Raw genomic sequence first — 20,894 nt, 5'->3', positions numbered from 1 at the left:
CTGACAAATTATTTACATATATATATATATATATCTGAAATGTAAAGTAGAGATTTTTTTACTTAAGAAAAGTAAAAGCGTAACACTAATCAATATTTTTGATCTCTTAACACAATTTCATCTAACGTATTAAACTAAGAGGCTTAAACAGTAAATGTGCGTATTCGAGGCCATAGTTTTGTAATAAATCAATACATAAAAGAATGTTTATTTAAAATAAAATAAGGGTACATAAGATACGATTTAACCGATAATATTTTTCTTTAGTTGAGATTATCCTCAGATATATGGACATCTTGATTTAAATATTATTTGCATGCGAAAGGCAGTAACTCAAGTTTATGTCCTATAAAAGGTGTTTTCAGGGTTGAGATTATTTTAGTTTGATGCAAACTTGAAAGTAAGATTTCAACAGATTCCAACAATATTTACCTTCATATTTGTCGTACGAAGCTGTATAGGTAAGTATTCTATAATGTATGTATACTTCTGAAACATATGGATCTGCTTTGTTTTTCAAATTTTTTATTTTGTCGTTTAACTAGAAAACCGTTAAAGTTACTTTTTATTGATAAAAGATGAATAATATTATTTCAGATGGTAATATATATTAAATACTTTGTAATTTTGTAAGATTTTTAAAAAACTAAATGCTTAAGAATGACTGTTTCTTAAAAATCTTATATCATATTTAAAAACTAGCGTTCCCGTCCCCGCGCGTTGCCGCGAGGTTAAAAGAAAGTCTTATGACAGTCAGGGGCAGATCGCAGAAATTGATGTTTTGATCTTCTATTATAAAAAGATGCATTATTATACATAATTGCTTTGCGTGACCTATTCTGTTTAATATTCTATTTAAATAAGGTCTTTTAAATAATATACGAATTGAGAAATTTATTTTGTAAATAGTTGGTGTTATTTTTTAAAATAAAAGATCATTGTTTGAGCTTTGAGTCATCGATGTATATCCTCAATAGCCGGTGTGATGTGGCCAATTTTGGGTGGAGGGAGATCTGTTCGGCTCTAACATTAGAAGTCCTACTATCTCATTATTGTGTTAATTAATTCCTGAACTAAATGACATACTAACCAAGAAGAATTTTAGTATTTTGAAATATAATTTTATTATACATGGCGCATCATATGTGCAATTTCCAAACAAAAACTGGAAATTTATAATATAGTAAAACTAACTCGAAGATATTTACCATATAGTAGATTATTTTAAATAAAACAAATCAATTTAAAACCATGTTTTTTAAATACCTCTATTGCAGCAACACAAGTATTTTTTCTTTAAACTATTTAAATTTATTGTGTTGTGTTGTAACCTTAATTTTTTTTTACTTCAAACGGAGATTTTTTTCCCTTTTTAAATACAGGAATTTTAAATGTTATTTCTATATACTACTCAAACTCAAGTTGTTTACAAGGATGCATATTTATTTGTTCGTCTGTTTGGTTACATGAGAGAATCTGTACTGTGTGTAGAGCTGTGTAAAACGTATTTAGGTTGAGAATAATGTTATTATTTGCCAAACTGTTAATCACAAATTCATTTGAATAAGTTAATTAATTTATTGATATATTAATTGAAAGAAATACCACTTTAATTATAAAAGTTCAGAACAAATAAATTATTTTCTTAAAAGCTCACCCGTCCGGGTGACGTCTCTTGATGTTAAGGCCAAATGAAAAATAGTTTTACAGAAAAATACAGTGACTTATAGTGACGTCCTTTAAACGTTTAGGAATGAAAGGATACTCATACCGAAAACAAACTTTACGGCCGAACCAAAAAAAAAAAGTAGTTGAAAAGAATAACATACAACAATAAGTAGATAAAATGAAAACACAATCTATAATTGAAACTCTTTATTAACTTAATTTAGATAGATCATAGATCTTATAATTCGAGAATGCAATGAATCTATCAAGATCTAAATTCTAGAATCTAGATCTAGATTTAAATATCTAGTATTATCTAGAATCTAGATCTACGCAAAAAACTAGACTTAAGCTAGATTCTAGCTAGATCTAGGGTTAGGGTTAGGGTTAGGGTTATAATTTTATTTGAAATAATTTGAGTAACTGAAGTTTCATAGTTACGTGGATTCTCTACAACTCCACTAATTTTATATCTATTCACCAGTGCAAAAATAGCTGATATTATAGTGTAATAGCTGCAATTTCTACAACCTCAGGAGTTATGATTGTGTTTGAACATCCAGATTTTTTTTTACAAAAACAGTACTATGTTTACATAATGAAATATGGCCTTTGGTCAAGAAAGAAAATGTTCTAGAATTTTCCCGAGTGTAGCAATATTTTTTTCCTGACCCCCTGAGGCCGATGTATAAGAGTTTTCAAAGGGTTCCTACGTGGGAGTTTTGTTCGATATTTAGCTCCTATATGGAGAATTTTACTCTCGGTCACTTTTTAGACCTCGCCGTGCAAACAGAGGCTGACCGATAGTTTATCAATAAAACCGATTAATTTATTTAGTTCTATACAAAAAATGAGCCAGATGTACAGAGCCAAAATTTCAAAATATTGTTTTGAAAATAGTCATCGTTTTTCACAAAATTAACAATGTTTATATAGGGAAAATTCGGACTGGTCAGTTCTAAAGCCTTCCGGAATTTTCCCAAATATATCATTGTTTTTTGCCAACCCCTAGGGTCGGTCAATAAATGCGCCGGTCAATCGAGGTTAGTTTTGACCACCTCTTCCTGGACTTCTTTGCAAACCGGCACCGGCCCCCGTGTTCTATTGCCCAAGGCAGGAGTCTGCCAAATTTGAAGCGCCTAACCTGCATTTTGCTTGATATATATATATATATATATATATATATATATATATATATATAAATTATGTATATATACATATATATATATATATATATATATATATATATATATATATATATATATATATATATATATATATATATATATATATATGATATATATATATATGATATATATATATATATATATATATATATATATATATATATATATATATATATATATATATATATATATATATATTACGAGGGGATCATGCTGGACACAACGTACGCGCGCCGACCCGCCCCCTCCCTCGCTCTCCAGGCATGCGGAGAGGACCGTATCGCTATCACCCCCCCCCCCCCTCACCAGTCTCGTGTGCTGTGGTGTACTCGGAATGTTTACAATCGATGAGTCGGGTCGAATTAGAGGGGCAGATAATTTAGTTTTTAAACGATTTGAATCTAATGGGAGGTAACAAGTACTGTTTGAACTTTTTATTGTCATTTTTAAACTGTCGTGACGGACGGCTGTTTTTCTGGAAGTAGTTGGGGGTGGAGGCGGAAAGGAAGGCCGAGGATAATCTCTTTTACGAGCTACAGATAGTGATTTCAAGCAAAACTGTTCTCAGTCGCAGTAGTGTCGAATTGACAAGTTATGGATTTATGAAAAGTAGAAAATAAAACAAATATAACAAAACCTTATCTATCTTCTATTTATCTTATCTACATCTATAATTCTCTACACCACTCAACTCTAACCCTCCTGCCGCCCCCTCCCTCGCTCTCCAGGCATGCGCAACTATGTGTAACGCAGCAGTGTGTACCTCAGTCGCTCCTGTGTCCTCAGTTGCTTTGGTAAGTCCTACACACGTCTGAGCCACGATTGTCCCCGAAGCTTTGTTTTGATTTTGCCCCTTTGTTTCCTTACCATGACCGCCGCTTTACATGTATTTCCATGTAGTCGAAATTCCTTCATCGGGTAACTGTTTATTTCTATCAGTGGCATATTCCTGGAAAAATGTCATCGACAAAACTTTAGACCTCTCCAACTTCGCAAGATGGCTATAATGTTTGTGTGTGACAATTGGGATAATTATGGCGACGCCCTGTCCTTTGTTCTTACTCACGGGAGCAGGGTCAGACACTCTGCTGGACAATACAATTCCTACATGAATACTTTATGGTCGCGAGGGCTGAAATAGGTGCGATGTCTCAAACACTTCCCGTTACTGACACTATTCACTTCCGAAAACGTCCACATGACCCTCCTCGAGTTTACAATCCGGGTCAACGTCCCTCCATATCCCTGCTATTTAGCGGTCCTTTGGATCATGGCCATTACGAATTTCTCTTGCCTTTCACAAACACACGTGATGACCTTCTGGTGCCATCTGTTGACAATGTCGACATGTGCACCAACATTACGCACCCATGTGATCTCCACACTGATGTGACGCCACTCTCCTGTTACTGGTGGACACTTACAAACGCCGGATTATCATTGCTCAAAACAGTTCACAAAGAAAATAAAATCTCAAAACAGATAAAACAAAACACTCCAGTGAACAAACGCATTCTACAGAGGATTTTAAATGCAACTTTTGTTCCAAAACCTTCTGACTCCAGCGATATCTCAACGCTCAATTAAAAACACGCAGCACTCAACGAACGATAAAATGTGAACATTGTCAGCAGTGCTTCAAAACAACTCGCACTCTCTAGTAACACTTACAAGCTAAAAGTGTACATGTAGAAACACATTTAACAACATTTCTTTGCAGCATCTGCGTTAGGGTTTGGGTTAGGGTTAGGGTTAATGTTAAAATTAGCATTGACTTCATCGTCACAGACGATCCCGCAGATGAGCTTTTATTCCCCGTAGACTTTTTTGGCAGTCCTTCCCCTAATGGCATGCCTCCGCATAAACTCAAAATTAAAATGGGTTCAGTGGTCATGCTTCTAAGAAACCTCATGCCAGCAAGAGGTCTCTGTAATGGCACTAGACTGACTGTTACCAGCATTCACCGCAACGTACTGGAGTGTAAGACTATCGCAGCTGCTACCTCACAAACTGTCCTTATTCCCGGATATTCCTGACTCAATCAGATTCAAATTTGCTTTTCAATTTTACGCGAAGACAATTCCCTGTTAGATTAGCCATTGTAATGACAGTTAATAAAGCACAGGGCTAAACATTCATAAAGATATGCCTGTATCTTCCAAAACCTGTTTTCAATCATAGATAGCTGTATGTTGTTCTCTCCAGAGTTCCTACTTTTCATTCACCCGCAGTCGTTTGCTCAAACCCACCATATAGTGAAATCCTCGATCACAAAATAGCGGCGTATGTTACGCCGCGGCTCGACAAGTCCCTTTTAATAGCATATACCATCTTTAATCACACCAGTTTCCATTATCCTTATTACTATCTACATATTTTATCCTAGCCCTTATCATATGCCTAATTTAACTTCTATATTTATAACGAAATCGATCACAGTCCCTATCCCTTAAACACCCAAAGTCTATAACTAATAATATCCTTAATAATAATCACTAATCCTCGCATTATACGTTGAGCTTTACATACTATCCCTATAAAATATCTAAAGCTAATCCTGCTCCACCCTAATTATACAATATATTACCTTTTATTCAATGCTTATACGTAATTCTACCTTTAAAACTATCTCTATCTATAATTCACAATGTATCAAAAACGTATTATTGTAATAAGTATACTCAAACACGACCATTGAACTATCCCTTAACCTAACACTATCAATTACTTACATGTCCTTGTTTCTATTGAACTTTATATAAACGCACATGTACATTTACAGGTAAACGTACACATACACGTATACGTATACGTACACACACACGTACACGCACACGTACATGTACACTTTTAAAGAACGACGCCAGATTTTCGCTGCTTATATATCACTGTGTTCAACGAAACCAGTAATACAGAGTAAAGTTTACATAGGATGTGTTAAAGATTAAGAATGTAAAACGTTATTTTAAAAAAAATCTATTTTGCTAGCTTTTACAACATGCTCCTTGCATAACCCACGCATTGCAATTCTAATTGAATCTTGACAAATAGAAATTAATTCATTCGAGTAACTAATATTTTTTTATCTATTAAGTGCTACGTAATTAAGTTAGATCATGAAATAGCGCCCAGCAGTGTCAAAAACAACGACGGTGAACAAATTGATCCACCCAACAAGACTGTCTGGATCTAGCGTTAGATTAGCGTAGATTAACCTGCATTTTGTATCCGTTTTCTCATTGGAAAGTCTAAATCTACCTTGACATGTTTCCACAATCTGTTATGCAAATAATCACCCCCCCCCCCCACACACACACACTAACTTCCCCTTTCTAACCCGCCTAGGGAACGGGAAGCTATTTAACCTTTAAGTCTTATAGGGATCTTATCGCAGAGATTTAAATTACAAAAAAAAAAAGAAAACAGTATACGAAGATAAAGCTAACCCACACACATGCATGATGGCTGTTAACCCGAAGATAATACACTAGAAATGAATATATGCATTACAAAATTGTATTGTATTTCCCTGTTGGTATTGTGTTGAATGGGAATGTAAAGTTGTCAAAAAATAGCAACTCGACCGGCGTGGTCGAGTCGGTAAAGCTCATGGTTGCTAAACTGAAAATTCTCGAGTTCGAACCCTCGGGCATATGAGGCTCGTTAGCTGGGGACAGCCACTTCTCTAGGAGAGACAACTCCAAAATCAAACAACTGCTGCCTTGTAGTTTGTTCTTGGTTGTAAGCAAATCCAAAAAAAAAAAAAAGCAGGCTGAAATCGGAGTCAATGGCCTCAATGGCGCATAACCAGTTGACACGTAATCCTTAATTGTGATGGAAGCATGGTCGATTCGGCAAAGCTCATGGTTGATAAATTCAAAAAAAGTCTCAAACCCTCTGGCAAATAAGGCTCGATCCCTCCCAACAATAAAAATTAAGAACAAAGAAGAAGAAGCAACTCGATAACAAAGACAAAAAAAAATGTGTGTGCAACAATAGAGAAAAAAAAGTTCGTAAAAAATCCTTTTTAACCAAGTGACCCTCATTTCACCTTTCAGTTATATAAAATGTGCTGCAATCTAAAAATTTAGGACAGCTTGTATAGCGGCGTAGCTACGTTAAATCTAACCTAAACTAGGCATAGGCGACCAAGGAACAAAGGGAACCTATTTACTCTTTGGAAAAATGAAAACTTTTTACAGTGGAAATGTTATGTTTGTTTTATATAAATAATTTAATAAAATGACGGAAATCCAGTTAGTTTTCTACAGTAGAACATATTTAAAAATCATTAAAAGGCCTCACGTACTTTCATAGTGTTTAAACATTGGCACATAGAGCGGGTGGGGGCCCAGTTTTGGGCTCAGTCCCAAAGGCTGTGACTTAACTGACACTTTAATTACAGACTGGAACTTTGCATTTCATTAGATGGCGGGCCTGTCCTGTAATGTGAAACTTTAACTTAAACTCTTATGTGGGATATGGCATCCGGCACCTTTAGATTAGCACGCATTGTTACAAACCTCAACTGATTGGGAAATTCCATACCCAACCCAGACATACCTACACCCCTTGCACCCAAAAGTCTACCCTCCACGAAATTGCAATAGTACTAAATCCATGATTACAATAGACTCATTTTGTTTAGATAACAGACATGCCCTGCGTTTTTACGCTAAGCTAAGTCCACAATCTGGCATTGTTTTTCTAATCGTTTTAACCTTACTTCCATTTGGTTTATTGATCTATTTTATCTTTAATCGTGGCGCTACTAACACTATGCGATTTTTGTCTTTCTGTCTTTCGTGAATTAATGCATAATTCATCTATTTTGGTGGTCGTTGAGAATACTCCGGGCAAAGATTTTTTTCCAGAAGTTTTTTCTGAAAGAAGCTCTGATTCATTGAACGTTTTGTGCTTTTTATTTTCTATTTCCGAGGGCGACCCCAGACTGTAGTTCGGTGCAGTTGCCACCAAGAGTTTACCCAGGCGCTATCTTAGCACCGTCAATCCGTTGATTGGACATCCTACACAGAACGTCAATTTTACTACTTGATTCAGCGGTCAAGCTGTATAGGCGCATCAGCTGGCTCGGCGGAGTTCGTGTGAACTTGTGAACCCTGAGCCTCATGTTGAGTAGACTACAGAACATATATTTGTTTTCATGAGCGCCATACATCTGGATATGTTATACGCTTTTCTATTATTTAAATAATAGTATATTATTATTTTTTTACAAAAAGCATTTATTTTCTCGTATTTTAGTGCATTATTTAAAAAAGCTTGTTATTAAAACGTTTTTTGTGCTTAGTTTCAAGTACATTTTTATTTTTATAAAGGATAATAAAGTCGATCTCGTTCTTTGCACTTTACGTTACTTAAGACTTTCAGTTACAAAATGAACGTGGCGCTTAGTCGCACACATGCCAAGGCACCGGAGGACACGCCGATTCTATTTAGTTAACGATTATAGTAGCCACCATAACCTCTCTCTAGTACAATACCTCAAAGACTCCTCGAACCTTCTCAGCAACAACAATATGGCACTAAAACATCACATAATAGCTTACCGCGCAATATTTTTTTAGGATATTACTATTCTAAATGAAGTACATTAGAAGGTTTAAGAGATCACCCACGCTGTATTAAAAGTTACATAATAAACACAATGAAAAGTATACATTAAATAAATTATATGATTTTTTTCTTCTATTTTTAGATGAAACTAAAAATAAAGATAGTAAGCACGCTCTTTGGAATAGCCTTAATCTTTATTTTGTTCATAAAAGACAATAGCATAGCGGGTAAGTTTTTTAGTATGAGTGTTAAATTAGTACAACGACAACCTATTAAAATAGGTTTTTATAAACAAGAACAGACTGCCTATAAAATTTAACTCACAATATGAAGTAAAAATGTTGAGGTTGACGTGGTCGTTTTTGTGAAGCTCATGTTTGCTAAACTAAAAAGTCCAGAGTTCGAATGCCCAGTTAAATGGGGCTCGATAGCTGCGAGAACCAAAAATCTATCTAATATTGAAAACTCCAAAATCAAACAACAGCTGTTATGCAGATTGTTCTTGAATGTAAAATGGCTATGGAAGAATATGCAAAATGAAAAGCAGGCTGAAATCGGAGTCAATGAATACATTATGTTGACATCTTTTCATTCAAAATCGTTCTTGTTTTGAGTGAAAGCTTGTGCTCTTCTAATGATGGTTCTGCTTCAAATGTTTGCTTGTATTCACTGAAAATTTATGTATAAAACTAAACATGTATTAGAAGAAAGATATGAAGCTGTTTTAAAAGTTGTATTTTTTTAACAGATAAAATAAGTTTTAATGGACCATGGGGCGTGATCAGGGTACGTTTGATAATTCCTTTTTAACAAAAGAAGTAGTACGTTAAACAAATAGCTTACTTGATTACCCTCTATTACCCTCTCCCCCCTCTCTCTCTCTCTCTCTTTCTCTCTCATACTATACATTTTAACATCAATTAAGACAATAAAACTCTCACTATCTTTAAAATTCCGCTAAGAGTAATCAACATCTGTCGTATATGCCTACTATCCGAGTCCTTAAAAAAGTGTACATTTTTACAAGCTTTTATTTTACATGCATACATATAAACACAGAAACAGAATGATGGACAGATGGGTAGAGTATTTTAACACAAATAGCAAAAAAAAAAAAAAAAAAAAACAACAACAATGTAAATTATTTTAAAACACCAAACAATAAATACGTCAAATGAAACATATATACAGGCCCCAATCATACTCCTTACAATATTCTAATTATTCTTAACTTTTTTTAGATTTCGATCCAGTCAAAATTTATTGCTAATCCTAAATAGTACAAACCAAAATAATGAAAGAGTAAGTTATAATATTTTATTAATTTAAAAGTTTCAAGGGCTTGAAAGCATTTTATCCTAAACCTTTCTTGACCTTGTTTTCTATCTAGGTATATATCAACAGTGTTGTAAACCCAGAGGGGAAGCAATTAAGTGCGGCTTCAAATACTACAGCCCAAAATAATAAAACAGTAAGTTATACAACGTTTATTAATTTAAAAATTTTATAATTTGAGAGTACAACGAAGTCACCGCGAGTCAAGTGAGGCACCACAACGGAAACGTTAATTGTAAAACAAAATAGGTGAACTAGAAACGTTTTAATATGTTTACAATAGAAACAATATTATCGTCTCTAAACAGAACATAAGTATAGTTCACTTCCAAACATTATGCTCATGGGGCAAGTAAAGTAGAATTCACTTGTTTCTGTGACCTCGGCATTTGAAAGGATAGTGTGGTCAGCACTTTGCATCAGATCAAGGTAGACTCAGCGACGGTCTAGTATCTTGATCCAGGATTTGAATTCGAGACTTGCGGGTTTGCAGTCACTCCGTCCAGTAGAAAAGTGATACTGGTCACAAAATTGGTCGATGATGTAATTTCTAATGGATAGCTCTTTTTGAAAAACAAAGTATAGTACAGTAATTATATAAATGTGTCATGGGGTTAGAACCTTCACAAAGTCTACAAAATCATAATAAGTTGATCTGTTTGTGGTTTTGTTAAGAAAACTTCAAATAATTTAAGACGTTTTTAAAGAGAATTAGAACTATGAACTGAATAAAGGAAGATAAACGATAAAACTACTCTGATCCGCTCTAAGCTAAACGTTCCTCAACCTGTACTTTTAAATGGTAATTCTGGTACCTCGAGAGATATCTTGCTAATTAAACTCTGGTTCTTGATTAGTGGTACCTTTATAAGTCATACCATACAAGTCCTTTAATACGGCTTGCGGTTGTTAGCATTAAATGTAACTATTCACTTTTCAGTTCGTCGTTGACAAGATAGAAGACGATGTTCCCTCCATCACTATCGTCACTATGTTTCTTAATTTGGGGACTTTACAGAAGTGGTCAGGCACAAGGACACTAGATAGATACAAGCAATGGATGACAACATGGGGCTGGCTGAAAAATCCGGTCGTGGCGTTTTTCGAAGATGAGGAAATTTTACAATATTTTAAGTAGGTCAATGTCGGGTCTACGACAAATTCCCGAAAGACACTTTCCCGAATGCTGTTTGCCCCAAGGCAGATTTCCCGAATGGACACTTGCCTGAATGCGACAAATGCTAGAATTGACACTTGCCTGAATGCGACAAATGCTAGAATTGACACTTGCCTGAATGCAACAAATGCTAGAATTGACACTTGCCCGAATGCGACAAATGCCCGAATAGGCACTTGCCTGAATGCGACAAATGCTAGAATTGACACTTGCCCGAATGCGACAAATGACCGAATAGGCACTTGCCTGAATGCGACAAATGCCCGAAAGCCACTTGCCCGAAGGCCGTTTGTCCGAAAACTTTTAACATTATATTACCAAATAGTCATTTGTAATCAATTTAAATTTTAAATTTTGATAAACAATACATATCTAAACAAAAATAAAGGAAAAATAAATTATTTTCCATAATTAATATTATATATTATCACGTAGAAATTCTTAATTAATTTATATTTGCTATATAAAAGAAGTACAAACATTATCTTTTGTATCTATGAAATTAGACAAAAGTTTATCAAAAGTTTTTAAAATGAATCGCACTTTCTTTATTAAGTAATCACTTTAACACATTGTCTGAACATGGTGGATGAAATGGAGGTCAAACATGATTGACTAACTTTAGTTTTTAATTCGCCCCAAGACCACGCCTCATTCTTTTGTTAAAAGATCACCACACAAGTGAAGCATAACAAGATAAACAAACGTGCCTCTGTTCAGCGTAGCGAGACAACACCGTGTCAGAAACGCTATCTAACCACCGCAACACGTCGCCTAAACAAGGTGTTCAAAAACGTCCGGCTTCCGTCAAAGTCAATGTATAATTTCATGTTTAGTTAGACATATCTAAATTTCAGGAAAAACATTCTTCAACATATAATCTATCATATAAACCGCAAGGTAGTGTCATTCCTTCCATCCGTCATCGCTAGGGAATCTATAAACTTAAAAATAAACAACACATGCCATGCATTGCTTGCATGGCATTGTCTTATTGCATACAATGCTCTAATGTTATATACTGCTTTTAACATGTTGGTTGTTGGCAAAGTTTCGGCTCTTTTGGGATATGTCAAAAAAGTACATGTAGAAAGGTCCATCGATGTTCATGGCACCTGCAAGGGCTCTTCTTGTATCAGTTACCAACAAACGCTTGTCTCAATATCTTATCTTAAACATCTTAACACGTTGAGTTAGCAATATAAGATGAGTGAGTGTGTACGTGTGTATGTGAGTGTCTGTGTGTGTATGTGTGTGTATGTGTGCGTATGTTTGTGTTAAAATTCTGCATCTATATTCATAAGTGCAACCATAATTTACCCTATCCACCACGCAGGCAAATCCGCACCCAGCAACCCGCACACAGAACTGTGATTGTGAAAATCTCCAGGTCTCAGCTGGGCGCCTTCAAAAACCTAGAGAGGATCCAACAAGTTTACAAGAACAGCTCCTACTCCAAACTATCGCCCACCATGATCAACGCTAACTACAGCTGCACCATGAGTGCTAAATACGACGCCCTGATCTTCGCAATGGACCACAAACTGATACGGACAAAGTATCTGGCATGGATGGACATTGGTCTGTTTAGGTAAGGGGTTAGACCTGCTTGGTTATGGGCCATTTTTAATCTTTGTATAATCTGTTTTGGTACGACTTGTTCTTTTCAGCTTTGCATACTTAAGCATAACTATGGTCTGTTATATATATATATTTATATATATATATATATATATATATATATATATATATATATATATATATATATATATATATATATATATATATATATATATATATATGTTACGGTCAAAGCCCGAAGTGCGGCCAATGCGCGCATTGGCCGGCTCTCTTGGCCAAAGCCCGAAGAACTTAGCACTAAGATCGTATTTCGCACATTGGCCGGCCAATGCGCGCGCTGGTCGGGACGTACTGGCCAAAGTCCGTAGCGCTTAAACTTTAGAGCGTATTTTGTACATTCGCCGGCCAATGCGCGCACTGGCGGGATGTCCTGGCCAATGTTCTATCTAGACTAAGTTGTGATCGCGTTTTCATTATTCTTGGTGCGGTTTCATTGTAACGTATTGTTTAGCTCTTAATTGTATAGCATTCTATATGCAAGGCAACATGGATCAAAAGGGCCGTCAGACCATGAGACAGACATAGCAGATGGCTGTCAAACGAAAAAAATGTAAATCCATGTTATATGGGCTACAACTGTATGTGACAGCCTCCTCCTTGATGACAATCATCAAAGAACAAAATCAAAGACAGTCGGCGTCACCGACCACGTGCAACAAGACAGAACGTTCAATAGTGTCCAAGCGACTTGAGATGGCGTGGGCGTCAGAAACCATAATTCCCCAACAAAAAGGGGTTTACAAAATGAAACAGACCCATCACCGCGCCTTGACTGGACTGCATGATAAATACCGACAGAATTTCCTTGCATACCTGATTTCTTGAAAACATTGAACAAGAAATGGAGGTTGCCATAAATGCAACGACATCCTCAGCTAAAACATCTGTTGCCGTGGTGGAACGTCCAGAAAAGCTACGTAACAATAATGTGGCCAACAGATTCTCTATAGTTTGTGAAAAACATTGTAGTGCAGCTCATTCTTGTGGAACCTGTGGCAACGATGTCCATGCTGTTTGTGGAGTACCCAATGAAGCAGACGAAGGGTACGGAGGAAATATTACCTGCGGATTGTGTCACAACAAACAAGACATCATGGAACACAGGTCAGCAGCTCATACTAGCTTGCAAACTCAAGGTGCTAAGATGCTTAAAACATCAAATACAAAATTTAAATATGCTGAAGTGAGTGACAATGTACGCATCCGTGTTCCAGATGTTGACAGAGGTCGCGGTGATCCCCGAAGCGTGATTGCAGTTGTCATGAGCGTCGAGGGCGGTTTCTACAAATTAGGAACGGCACATGGTGTTCTAAAACAACTGTATGTTAAAAGTGAGTTTTCAATTTTTCACGAAAAACTGCTCTTATTGTCGTCAGTTGGCACTGAGGAAAAATCACAACGAACCATCGCATCTTTACAATCATTGACTGGGGGCCAAGGTTACACTCGCTGCAATTGCACAAACAACTGCACAACAAATCACTGCAAGTGTAAAAATAACAAGCTACTATGTAATTCTAAATGCCATAAAAGTTCAACTTGTTGTAACAAATGATAATATTGATTGATTGAGACTATAGTACAATAACATATTTCAACGTTTCTGTCATTTACTTTAATTAATAATCAATAAAGACTTACTTTCATAATCCTTACGGCATAAAAAAAGCCAAAATCTGCTCATGATCTTCTAATTCGGACTTTGGCCAGTCGTCCCTAGCCAGATGATCTTCTAATTGGGACTTTGGCCGGTCCACCATGGCCAGTCCGCGGATTGGCCGGTCATGGGCCAAAATTAGCAAAGTTTCGGACTTTGACCGACCAATGTGAGACGATATTGGCCGATGCGCGCATTGGCCGCATTCGGGCTTTGTCCATAACATATATATATATATATATATATATATATATATATATATATATATATATATATATATATATATATATATACATACATATACATATATATATATATATATATATATATATATATATATATATATATATATATATATATATATATACGTTGATTTGTTATGGTATTGTATTGTTAAAATAATAAGTATACAGGGCAGGTTAGGTATAAACATGAAACTAGATTGCTCATTAGGTGAGGAATATTGTTATAAACTTGTACAATATACGTATTGAGTATCAGGGCAGTGTAGATTTCTTTTGAAACATATGTGGACACAGAGTTGTTGTTTTTATTATGAAATATAAATGTTAATCATGCGCTTTGACGTAGCCAACAATATTCAACAAAGCCTCAAGTGCTTATTATTATGATAATTGGGGGTGCTTATTTAAAATTTAGCATGACAATATGATTATCATAATCATACACCTTGTGGAGCATAGCAACCCAATATAACTTCTACTTGGAACTACGATTCGTGCGATTCCTCTATTTTGCGCCCATGATATTTCGTCTGTTTCTGCATCTCTGGCAAATGATCTTTTACATGCTTGATTTGGTTTAGATGCTTTCCTCTTTCTTTGGGGATTCTAAACTTGTGATGTTGCTTGTTGTATGCAAATGTGTGCAATCCATCCTCTTTTGCAGTTTGTACTACTTTGAAAACATAGATTTGCGATGTTATTCTCTACAGACTGGAATCGGTAATTTTTCAGGCCAACTGTGTAATATGTGACGAAGGAGATGGTTAATGAAAGCCTGAATCATAGTTAGTTTACACAAATGTTATCGTTTTAAAATGTGACAACTTTAGCGTAGCAGGACAAGAGTACAAAAATACCGCTTTTTAAAAAAAACTAAGTTAAATTAAGCTGATAGCAGTTTTGTTACAAACAGTACATTACATTTTACAAAAGAAAACTTTATGAAAACATAGAAACCTCATAGAAGACAGTATGGGGCAGAAGAACAAGAACTTCACATTGGAGATACCTCCAGATTTCAACAACAGTAGAATTGGTTTTACTGAGGTGGCTCCCAGACATAAAATGGAGAGACTGAGCCCATGGGACTACATCAAAAATAGCTACGTGTGGTTAGCTGGTGGTTACGTTATGGGTACACAACAAGTAGGTGCTGGTAACTTTAAATGTACGTTTGATTGAAGACGCTTGAGCGTATGCCTTTTGTCCTATCACACATATCATAAGAACGTTTGTCAATATTAAAAGCAATACTATCATATAACTAGCAGAAATCCTTAATGAATTTATGAATAGGCCTACATTTTTTGTGTTTAAATTGCCATTACTTAAAACAATGATAAATATACACAACATAACTGTGCTGATATTTTATTGATTTACATTTTATGTTAAAAATTGTAATGATAATTCATAAATCATTTATGAAAGTGGGGGTTGGTGTGGTCGAGTCGGTAAAGCTCATGAGGCTCGTTTGCTGGTGACAGACACTCTTCTAGGAGAGACAACTCCAAAATCAAACAACTGCTGCTTTGTACTTCGCTCTTGGTATGACAAAAGGCTATAGAAGCAATTCTAAACAGAAAAGCAGGCTGAAATCGGAGTCAATGGCCTCAATAATGAAAAACGAGTTGACACGTATACTGAACTGTGTTGGAACGGATCCCTTCCAACAATAAAATTAAGAACTGCCATGAAAGTATATAACATTCTCTTAATAGTAGATCGCTTGGTGTGATCATTTGCAAATGGTCTTTTCTATTCTTACTTCACAGTCAACCTTACCCTTCTTTACGTTTCGGTTATGATTGTAGGCCTACATACTGTACCTTGTTTGGTTCATTGCTTTCATTTCATAGATTGAAAAAGAAAAAATGTTGATTTTTAGATTTAATATCTTTCAATCGGTAAATCGGAAAAAAATGGTTACAATTTTCAAAAAGATTGTACGACATTTTTTTTGCCATTGTCCATTCGTGATTAAGGCGTTTAGCCATTTAGTGGATTTAGACAACCTTAAGTACAATGGTTGTTGCATACTTCTTTTCTTTTTTCATTCTCATTCAATCTTAGACTTACGTATCTCCTCCTATCTTCAGGTAATAAGAACGTTTGTCAAATCCTACAAATCTACAGTACAAGAGTTGCTCAAAGCCAACATGTCCAGTACAGACGAGCAGATCATCGGAGCGATGTACTCACCAGAGTTCCGGCACAAGCAGGAGTTGGACATACAAGGGTACTCGTGTGTTGATGGACAGTTTGGTCTTCACAACACCGACGCTCAGTACTTTTGTTTGAGTTATATTTGTAAGGACACAGCTGAAAAAGCAAAAAACAAAACTTCCATTTTGAAAGGAGGCACATGTGAGAACTAAAATAGATCGAGGGTTTTCCATTTCAAAAATAGGTCATGTTTTGTATTCAGATTAATTTATGTGTGTTAAGGTCAATAGCTTTTTAATTTATATAACTCTCTATTGCTAAGCCACGCAGTCCCAATAGCAACGTTTTGTTCCGATTAATTTTTTTTTATCATTGCATCGTCTTCAAGGAATACCGTATTTGGATAGTTAGAACGTCATCGCTTTACGAGAAATGAGTTTAAAAATAAGGTGCAAGATTTGTAACAATCCACAAACAAACCATGCAAACCAAATAATAACGTATGATTAGAATTCAAAATAGATATAGTTACAACTAGCTGCACACCCTTGCCTCGCACGGTGAATCTTTTTTTCAATGTAGGCCAACTAGGGAGCGGAACAAAACCAAACAAAATTTTAACACAAACAATATGCAACAATCAAATACAAACACAAAAGAAAAATAAACGCAAACTCAAACAAAAACGCAAACGCAACACAAACGCAAACACAACACAAACGCAAACACAAAAGCAAACGCAACGCACAAAAAACGCAAATGCAACACGCAAACACAAACACAAATACAACGAAAACGAAAGCTAAAACGCAAACGCAAAATCAAATACAAACACAAAAGAAAACATAAAAGAAAACACGCGCAACTTTAAACAAAAAAAAAAAAAACACGACGTAAACTATAACACAAATTAAAGGAAAATAATAACGCAAACAAACGCAAACGTAATCTCAAACAAAAAATGCAAACACAACACAAACACAAATGAAAACACAAACGTAAACGAAAACTCAAAAACGTATACTGAATCTGAATCACAAACGTTTTATCGAATTACGCTTTCCCGGATGTCCTCGCTCGGATAGAGCCTTTCCAATTTTCTCTAATTTAAACATCGCCTTAAATAACACAAAAACAAAACAAAAAATAGTGATTTTTAAGACATCATAGAAACAAAAACAAAACATGTAAAACAATATGTAAAACAATATGCCGACTAATCACAAAATAATATAAATAATCTGTATTAATATATTATAATCATGAGCCTTAATTTAATAATCAATGCGGCAGGATTTTTTTTAAAGAATTAATTTAATAACATTATTTAGAGAGAGTTCAATTTCTTTTTAAATTACCTTCCCTGGCATAGTTGTTAAACATTTTATTAAACATTTTTATTGATTAGTTTTACTAGACCCTAATGTTATAAAAATTTTCTCCGGCAAATAAGCGAAAATTGTAGTTGACATTGATCCGTTTAATATGTTTTAGCAATGTGCTTGTATTTAATATTTTTTTCACATTAGTTTGTTGAGTATGCAAAAGAATAAAATCTTTACCGAAAATAAAAAATAATTAAGGCGTCACATAAATAGACCCTGCTTAGTAATGTTATTGAGTCAATGCGATGCAAGTAAAATCAGGATATGTCTTGATGTTTACTTTTATGGTTCTAGAATCTATACAGGGGCGGAACTACAGTGCCGCCATACCCCGCAATAAGTTTTTTTTATAGTTAAAAAAAAATTCTAGTAAAAAAAAACAGATCTAATACAGTAGTGATGTTTTACAGTAGCTAACACATGCTGTTTCGTGAAGGAAAAAGATATATAGGCTACATGACATGTAGTGTGAAAGATAGGCAAACGTTCAAACCACTTCCATGAATAATTTCCCTTTTTGAAATAGTCAAATATGTGTGCCCTTATGTATTCTATGTTCTTATTTTTGTATATAGGGTCCTATTATATATATATATATATATATATATATATATATATATATATATATATATATATATATATATATATATATATATATATATATATATAAATGGGGCCAAACAATTTTTTGTGTGTGGGGTGGCTCTTTTTTTTAGTTCCGCAGCTGAATCAATAGCAATGAAATAATGACGGAATGCCAGAAGGAAGGACTTACACACTACTACTAGACTTATATTATAGATTCAGCAGTTATAAAAACTTGGTCTGTATAAAGTAAACAATAGTAACATGTATTAAATTAATCAGTGTAACTTTAGGTTTTTATGAAGTCCTTAAGTACAAACAAGCGTACGATTGTTCAGTTCGCTGTGTATTTGTCGTAACTCATCCGGACTGTATGGATGCCCTGAGATCCGCTCTCTAAACGAACATCCGGACACAGAATACTTGCTGTAAGAAAACAGTTCGCTGTCTAAGACCTCAACGCCAGCTTTCTTGGAACACATCCCCGTGATGTACACATCTTCCCACCGGAACAACGGCAACCTGAGGGACGCCTGGTACAACAGCCATGCCGCCTGTGTAGACATGACGTAGGCCCCACCTGATACATAATCCGGATAATTGTCCTCAGGAAATTCAGAAATAGATATGTACCACTTTGAATCGGTAGATCTGTTTGGGTTAGGTTTTGTGTGTTTTATTCCCATCACAAAAGCGTCGAGGTTAGGTTTTTTAGCTTGAAGTTGTTTCAAACTAGTAACTAAATACGGGACATTAATATACATATCATCGTCCGCTTTGAGAATATATTTTGCCCTCTTAAAACAGTGAATAGAAACATACTTGAGAATAGACACGGATTTGAGAGTGAGGTTGTTATAACAGTCCAAATAATCCTCCTGCAATATATCTCCGTACATAACAGATTCATAAAGAAATGATTTCTGGGTTAAACTCGCATTAGGCGCGCTATTGTTTCGTTGACCAATGAAGAAAATTAGAATCGAATTATGGGAGCTGACGTTAGCGTAACTGCCCCAGGTCTCTCGAATCGTCTGACGACTTGCAAAGTTGTCGAAGCGAGTGGAAACACAGATGATTATCTCTATTTCTTGCTGGTCTTTACATGTAACACTTGGAGAGATGACGTGTTTATAGTTATGTGGGTTAATGACTTTTTCAGCCAGGAATGGAAATTTGCTGAGCTCTTGTTCACTGTAGAGTGTTTTCGTGAAGTTCTTTGAGGCGGTGTAACGCCACTTTGTTCGGTTGTTTTTGTCTGATTCCGTCCATATTCGAAAGGTGTGATAGCTCTTGTTCCTGTAGCTTGCATTTATACGTATGTCAGCACGTGAGAATATAGGTAAGAAACTTATGTCAGATACAATGGTGTACAATACAGCAGTGGCCAAGGCAAAAGTTAAAATAAATCTGATCTTCACATATTTGGTTTTAGGCAGGGATCGAAACTCCATCGATATCAACCTAATAAGATTAGAAGAGAAGGATTAAAAAAACCATTAAAACTCGCAAATAATTGCCTAAACAATTAAGTCACATAATATACAGAATTTAAATACCACTTTTCAGATATCTATTTTATTTACTATTTTGTTTTTGTTCGTGAATACTTATGTTGACGTTTTGAAATTTTAATAAAAAAAATGTAATTTAATATGTAAAACTTAATATAAGTCTTGAGTGTTGCATTATATTTGTAAGTGTTCTTACCTTATTATCTTCCAGTGCATTGTTTTATTGCTCTAACTGAAGACTCAATTGAATATTTGTAGATTGTAAGGAGGCTGCTATTTAAATAAAATAGAATAAATTTAAAAAAAAAAATTAACAAATCAGTCCGCGGATAAAAAACAAGCGACTCCAGTTAAAAAATAATTGCATGGAAGATTATATTAAACATAGGACATCTGTTTAAACATATATACACAACTACCCTGTGATTGAAATAAAATATTAAAAATAAAATGTTGGATTTTATTGCAAGTACGAAAATATCTTTTTGTACCATCAACTTTAGAGTACACTAAAAAAAATGAAAGTGTAACAGGACATTGCACTAACAACCATTAAATAGTAATTAAATAAAATGTATAGGATCCAGAATTAAAATTAAAACGTATTAAAACTCGTAGGAATTGTATAAACAAGTACACAGTTGATATTCAATATAAACATTTTAACCGAAATACGACACGTTTTATCGATGTCTAGCACATTGTCCACCTCCATCCACTACATGACCGTTTGCCCAAGACCCACTGTAAATAACCA

At 35.0% G+C, this 20,894-nt stretch overlaps 2 protein-coding genes across 3 annotated transcripts; one reads left to right on the top strand and one right to left on the bottom strand.

Moving 5' to 3' along the window:
• Window positions 1-406: 406 nt before the first annotated feature.
• On the top strand, window positions 407-18,416 carry LOC131950687 (uncharacterized). Of its 2 annotated transcripts, none has more exons than XM_059312911.1 (8): window positions 407-461; window positions 8,575-8,659; window positions 9,181-9,218; window positions 9,823-9,903; window positions 10,708-10,901; window positions 12,281-12,535; window positions 15,441-15,633; window positions 16,587-18,416. In XM_059312911.1, exons 2-8 carry the CDS (start codon window positions 8,575-8,577, stop codon window positions 16,863-16,865), a joined length of 1,125 nt encoding a protein of 374 aa, XP_059168894.1. In that variant the 5' UTR covers window positions 407-461; the 3' UTR covers window positions 16,866-18,416. The 2 variants fall into 2 exon arrangements, with proteins under 2 accessions (XP_059168894.1, XP_059168895.1); XM_059312912.1 differs by lacking the exon at window positions 407-461 and adding an exon at window positions 7,663-7,986.
• Window positions 18,417-18,931: 515 nt separating this feature from the next.
• LOC131950680 (beta-1,3-galactosyltransferase 1-like) lies at window positions 18,932-20,077 on the bottom strand. Its single transcript, XM_059312905.1, has one exon. It carries the CDS (start codon window positions 20,075-20,077, stop codon window positions 18,932-18,934), a length of 1,146 nt encoding a protein of 381 aa, XP_059168888.1.
• Window positions 20,078-20,894: the final 817 nt, after the last annotated feature.

The sequence above is a fragment of the Physella acuta genome, unplaced genomic scaffold, assembly GCF_028476545.2.
Source record: "Physella acuta isolate Inbredline_101_S28 unplaced genomic scaffold, ASM2847654v3 ptg000776l, whole genome shotgun sequence".
In the NCBI taxonomy this organism is placed as follows: Eukaryota; Metazoa; Mollusca; class Gastropoda; family Physidae; genus Physella; species Physella acuta.
The sequence above is the reverse complement of the archived record's forward strand: the minus strand, read 5'-3'. Positions and strand labels throughout refer to the sequence as shown.

Coding starts and splice junctions, on each gene's coding strand:
- LOC131950687 (XM_059312911.1), top strand. CDS start 8,575: ATGAAACTAAAAATAAAGATAGTAAGCACGCTCTTTGGAATAGCCTTA. Junction 10,902..12,280: donor GAAATTTTACAATATTTTAA/GTAGGTCAATGT, acceptor TCCACCACGCAG/GCAAATCCGCACCCAGCAAC. Junction 12,536..15,440: donor ATGGACATTGGTCTGTTTAG/GTAAGGGGTTAG, acceptor ATGAAAACATAG/AAACCTCATAGAAGACAGTA.
- LOC131950680 (XM_059312905.1), bottom strand. CDS start 20,077: ATGGAGTTTCGATCCCTGCCTAAAACCAAATATGTGAAGATCAGATTT.